General features: G+C 50.8%; 1 protein-coding gene across 1 annotated transcript; it reads right to left on the reverse strand.

Moving 5' to 3' along the window:
• Nucleotides 1-263: 263 nt before the first annotated feature.
• On the reverse strand, nt 264-3,687 carry LOC119286755 (GRF-interacting factor 1). Its single transcript, XM_037566200.1, has 4 exons — nt 3,312-3,687; nt 1,879-1,955; nt 1,087-1,171; nt 264-984 (listed from the first exon to the last, which is right to left on the reverse strand). Exons 1-4 carry the CDS (start codon nt 3,399-3,401, stop codon nt 556-558), a joined length of 681 nt encoding a protein of 226 aa, XP_037422097.1. The 5' UTR covers nt 3,402-3,687; the 3' UTR covers nt 264-555.
• Between the last annotated feature and the right edge of the window lie 2,054 nt (nt 3,688-5,741).

Below are 5,741 nucleotides of genomic sequence, written 5' to 3' on the forward strand. Positions count from 1 at the left end.
TCTTTTGACCTTGCCTCGAAAGGAACCACGCGTCCTCTCCCACCACTCGAAGCAACCGTTCCATACTTGCCTCGCATAGACGCAACGAGCCAATATGTGGTCAACTGTGTCCTCTTCCTGGCAGCAGATGTAGCATGCCGACGTGACTGTCATAATTAAGATCTACCGTTGATAGTGGTGTAATCCCTACCAGAGAAGTTGAGCTACTCTTCTGATTTATAACTCATGATGCACGGCACAATGAACAAAGTAGAGAAGGCATGTGAAGAAGAAAACACCATGATCATTCAGCACTACATAGGGAGTGTTCACAAACCATCGCCACTACATATTGATTAGGATTGATCGAGAACCTGCCATGCACATCCAAAACAAGCGAGCCTGCATGCAGACGCCACTACCACCTCCAGGTTCCATGGAAACTCACCCACCTAAACCTTAGCCAACGCAACAACCTTAGCTACTGCTAATCCGCTACTACCATCCTCGAACACTACCTGCTACTCCTCCTCCTGCTGCAGCTGCTATGCCGGTGCTAGCGACGATGCCGCTGGCCTAGCTTCCCTCCTCCTCGGTGCCCTTGAGGTACTCCCCGTCGCCGCTGTGCGCGCCAGAGTTGGCGCCGCGAGCGTCGGCCGACAGCGAGGTCGACCCCTCCTTGGCGCCGCCGCCGCCGCGGCCGTAGTCCGAGAAGACGCCGGCGTTCATCATGCTGTTGCCAGTAGCGCCGCCGCCGCCGCCCATGCTGGCCTCACCGTGGAGGAGGTTGAACCCGGTGGTCGCGCCGGAGGACATCCCCAGCTGGCCGTGCGAGGCCGCCTGGTGCTGCTGCTGCTGCTGCTGCTGCTGCTGGAGCGGCGACATGGCCTGCTGCGCGTACATCATCGACGACCGCGCCGCCATCAGCGACTGCGGCGACATCATCTGCGCCGACTGCTGCGGCATGTACCGCGGCCCGGACTGCATCATCAGGTTGGACGGGTACTGCGCGGAACCACGCCAAAGCGATCAAGAAGTTCATTCAGTCCTCTTAACAACTCCAGAAAAACAAGAACCGCAGCAGGGCCAGCCTCGATGAGAACTCACCTGAGACAGCGACGCCGTCTGCGGCGGCTGGCTGTCGGCGATGGCGGCGAGGTACATGAGGTTCTGCTGGAGCTTAGCTTGGTTCCTGCAGCACCGGAGCAGTAAGTGGTAGGCAAAACAAGGTTCAGCGTGCAGGCGCTGTAGCCTGTTGGGCAATGAACATTAAGCAAAAATAATAATATGTGGGACCATTGTGCAGAGATTGGCAGGTAACCAAAGATGCGCTCCCTGTCAGTCACCACAAAGTAAGCATATGCACATGAACAGAACACGCATGAGTATGACTGAAAAATAAAGATGAAACTGTTGCGGGCACTGACAGTAGGGAAGCGGAGAAACAGTGCGCTGAACAAGATACAGTGGTACTTTTCCGCACAGTAATCACGTCTATATCAGACAGATACTTTTTCATCAATAAACATAATCTTTCATCAGCCTAGAACAAGCACAAATCAACCTGGGTCTCAACCAACGTACTCCTACTAAAATCAGTAGCATCACCATTAGGGCCTAGTACGACCAACGTGGATGTCATTTGCGAACACATTTGATTGTCCAAACCGGGAAGGCCCTTGAATCTCTCTCTATTAGACGACCATAGCATTTTCTAATTGTTCCTAACACTACTCCCAACTGATATGATGTTACCAAAAAGAGCTAAGATAGCAAAAACTACATAAAACACTGCAGCATTCCATCACGAGTGCAGTGCTCCAACAGCACAGTTGCGGGGGTAGTTCACAAGGATATCAGACCAGATCAAGATCAGATCAGACCAGGGATCGGACTCACCGTGCACACTCCTCCACCTTGCCGTTGTTCTGGTTGTCGAGGATGGCCAGGATCAGCTGCTTGTTCTCATCCAGGTACTGCACAGTTCCAACGCCCAAGAAACTTTTTTATGTTAGTAACACATTTCAGTGAAGGCATATCTTGAATACTATACTGAATACAAGTACTAGTACTGCATCACAGCTGGGTGCCAACACCTCCATGTTCTGGATGTTTACCTAAATCAGTCAGTCAAGCACAGCATATGAAAACACAATCATCTATCACCAATTAGGTGCCACACAGGAGATTAGGGTGTTGCATGCACAGACACAAAAGATCTGACTGCCAACAGCCTATCCTATCAAGCCGAGGGTCAATCATTGACTGACACGGTAGCATGTAAGCAGGTTATCACAGAGGCAAGGACAAGCGCACAGCCGTGAAGCCAACTTTAGGGATCTAGCAGTCAAATACCAATGGCACAAGCGAACCTACATTCCCACTACCCACATGAACTTGGACCAGATCATGTCTGGCTCGGCCTGGCCAATAAGGCCACTCTGACCGCTAATCTTTTTCTACCAAGATATGCCAAGACACTATCCCTGGGAAAACATTCAGATTTGCACGTTGGATTAGTGGAAAGATTTATGGAAATAGCACGGCCTTTACTCGTTTCCGTTGATAGAAGATTGCACATGATGCACCTGCTAAGAAAAGGGGGCAAGATTTAATGGCGGTTTGGCAGGCCAGATGCAGGGAACGCAGGCCTGGCATGGGTTACTACTTTGCCAAAAATACTGGCGTGATCATGGGCGCCGCGGCACCGACCAAAACAAGCTGAAAATAGTACTAGGATTTTTTGGGGAAGGGGGGGAAATGATGTGGAAATACTCTCATCATATCGCAAGGAGCAAGAAAATAAAAGGGGACAAGAAAGACAGCAACAGTTTGAACTGCAGATGAAATCAGGCGTGAGGGACCATGGAGAGCAGAACAGATCTTAATATAAAAATACACATCAAGGGTATCTAGACTAGACTGGACGGAGGGTGGGGAGAAGAATAAGCATGAAGAATAAGAGGGGGTCAAACTCAGCGTGCCCTAGACTAGAGCTCCTCACAAATCTCCTAAACAAAGATCAAATGCTCCTAGAAAAGTGCGAAAACAAAAAGGGGAGAGGGAAATGATTCAAGACCACATAAAAAGAAACTGCGAAAGACCTAAAGAAGAAGAGAAGGCCAGAATAGAGCAGCGGGAACAAAAAAAGGAAACGGAAATAGAGTTGCTTCTCATTAACAGAAAGAAAAGGAAAGAGAAATGATTCAAGCACCAGATGAATGAAGAAGAATACGGAAGAAATAAGCAAGGAAAGAGAGGGATGGAGTATATAAGCACAAGAAAGAAAGTGGGGAAAAGAGGGAGGGGGATTTGGGGGATGATGAGATGACCTGCTGAATGAGATCGGTGGTGACAGTGGTAGAGGAAGCGTAGCCCCCCATCATGCTCTGGTTCATCTGCATCAGGTGTTGCTGCTGCATTCCAATCACCAACTGCAAAAAGCTTACGCCCCTCCACACAAGACCACCGCCCCTGCCGCCGCCCCTTTTGCTCTGCTTCTCCCTCTGCCTCCCCTTCCTCCCCCCCTTCCCCCTCTGATCTTGCTGCTTTAGAACAGGCCGGTGCGGAGGGAAAGAGAGAGAGGGAGGTCTGAAGGTTTCTTGGGGTTTTGGTGGTGAGAAGGAGAGCAGGCAGGGTTTTGGCCTTTGGTTTTGGAGTGGAGCTCTTTAAAAAGGGGAGGGGAGGGGAGTAGCACCACCACCGCCGGGCGACTGGGCTGCCGCTTCAAGGGGTTTCTTTTCCCAATCATTTTTCTTTCTTGGTCAAGCAAGCATTTGGTTTGGAGGGGCAGATCTTTTTTGAACGAGCTTTAAAGGCCGAGACCCCTACCATGCAAGTAACTTTTTACTGCCGGGCGGAAAGGCCGGTAACTTTCCGGACTTGGGCACCTGCGCATTCAAGCCGATTGATTCTTTAACAATGACCACCAGCCAGAGGCGAAAATAAATCGCCATCCATCGTATCTGTAGGCGTCCGTCCGTTAGGTTGGCCTAATTTATGTCCCCCACGCCCGAGTAGTACTATTTATGTCTCGGGCGAGATTTCTTGAGCTTGGTGTCCAGTCTGGCCTGCCAGCCCGTCCAGGGGCTATGTGATCCGAGCGGCTTGTGATGTGATGAGCAGGCTAGGCTACCTCCATTTCTTTACGCCCTCCGATACGATTCGCAGACGGTATGTCTCGTCACCCGTCACTCCCCTACACCAACCAGTTATTATAAATAAAATAATTACCGTACATGGTGTAACGTGCAGCAACGGAGCACGAGCGTGGTAAAATCTAGACGTGCTTACGGTGAATAGTCGTTGGAGGGCGACCAAAAAGCACGTTCCGCCGCCGCGTCTGCGCGGCGGAGCGGTGGTGCCGGAGAGGCGTAGGGCGTGCTACAGTGAGGCGTACGCGGCGGCAACGTTTGGAAATTTCAGTCTGTCGTATCCGCGGCGCTCCCGTTTACCATGGCCATGGCTGGCCACTAGGGTAATAACACCAAAAGTTACAGCGGGGCTACAGCCTAGAGACGCACGGCGTGTGTGTGTGTGTATACGCTGCACAGTCGCTGCGGGCACATGCAGTCTCTCTCTCTCTCTCTCGGATGGGCGCGTGCATGCATGCACGCAGTGCCTGCCGCCCGGTAAGGCGTTGCGTCATCTGACTCGGATCCTCCGCGGTAAAAAAGTGACTATAGTAATTTGTTTTACCTGCCGCCCTAGGGGTGGTCACTGGTCTGGGAGGACGTGTGGTAGTTACTGTACCACTTTACGGCTGGCTCTGGGTGTTACGTTCGGTAAAAAGGTAGAGTAAAGCGCGGTACAGCAGGAAAGACTTGGGCGGGTGGAGTCAAAGGTGGCCTCCAAATGGCTCTGTCATCGCTCATTCGTCGTCTCGTCCCTGCCCGGCTGTAACTGAAGCAAGGTTTTTTTTTTCCCGGCCACCTCGCGGCTGATCGTTGCAGGTGGCTATTTTTGTACTTCCTCTTTTCCGGTTTCAATTCAAAAATCTCATCAACCAAGGTAGATGGTGAGTGGTGGAATATTTTTTATAGTTTGCAAAAACACCCAATTAATGCTCTTGTTTTCCTAAAAAAATATGTTTATCAATGCATTAATTGCAATGCATGCATGCATAAATTACATGCATTGGTCAATTTTCTCTCAATACTTGCATGCAACGATTTAATGCACCTTGGAATCTGAACATGTGATGGGAAACAACCAAATTGAGCCTTATAAAATGGAAAAACTAAAATTTTGAGATAAGCCCTATAAACCGGAAAGGAGGGAGTAGCAAGCTACCGCCAATGAATGGACTGATTTCGTGAGCAGGTCCGGGTAGCACACGGAAAATACCAACGTGAAATATGTGACGCAAACAACCAGCTCCGCGACGAACGACTTGCTAGGGGCTATGGACTGCTGGTGACGCTAATGCATGGATGATACCAATGCAGAACCAACCTCGGCGGTTGCAGCGTCGGTGCTTGGGCGAGGAGGTTAGAGCATCTATAGCCGGGTGCAAAAACCCATCTCAAACGCTCGGACAAACGGCCTGGTCATGAAAATACGATCTTGATGAATGTCTTAAACGGGCCTCAAACATCGGTACTAATGCCACGGCGCTTTAGTCCCGGTTCAGTCCAGAACCGAGACTGATGGGCCTCCACGTGGCCTGTGCGCGGAGCCCAGGCAGGAGACCCTTTGGTCCCGGTTGGTGGCACCAACCGGGACCAATAGGCATCCACGCGTCAACATTTCTGTGGCTGGGG

The sequence above is a fragment of the Triticum dicoccoides genome, chromosome 4A (assembly GCF_002162155.2).
Source record: "Triticum dicoccoides isolate Atlit2015 ecotype Zavitan chromosome 4A, WEW_v2.0, whole genome shotgun sequence".
In the NCBI taxonomy this organism is placed as follows: domain Eukaryota; kingdom Viridiplantae; phylum Streptophyta; class Magnoliopsida; order Poales; family Poaceae; genus Triticum; species Triticum dicoccoides.

Coding starts and splice junctions, on each gene's coding strand:
- LOC119286755 (XM_037566200.1), bottom strand. CDS start 3,401: ATGCAGCAGCAACACCTGATGCAGATGAACCAGAGCATGATGGGGGGC. Junction 1,172..1,878: donor AAGGTGGAGGAGTGTGCACG/GTGAGTCCGATC, acceptor CCGGTGCTGCAG/GAACCAAGCTAAGCTCCAGC. Junction 985..1,086: donor AGACGGCGTCGCTGTCTCAG/GTGAGTTCTCAT, acceptor GGTTCCGCGCAG/TACCCGTCCAACCTGATGAT.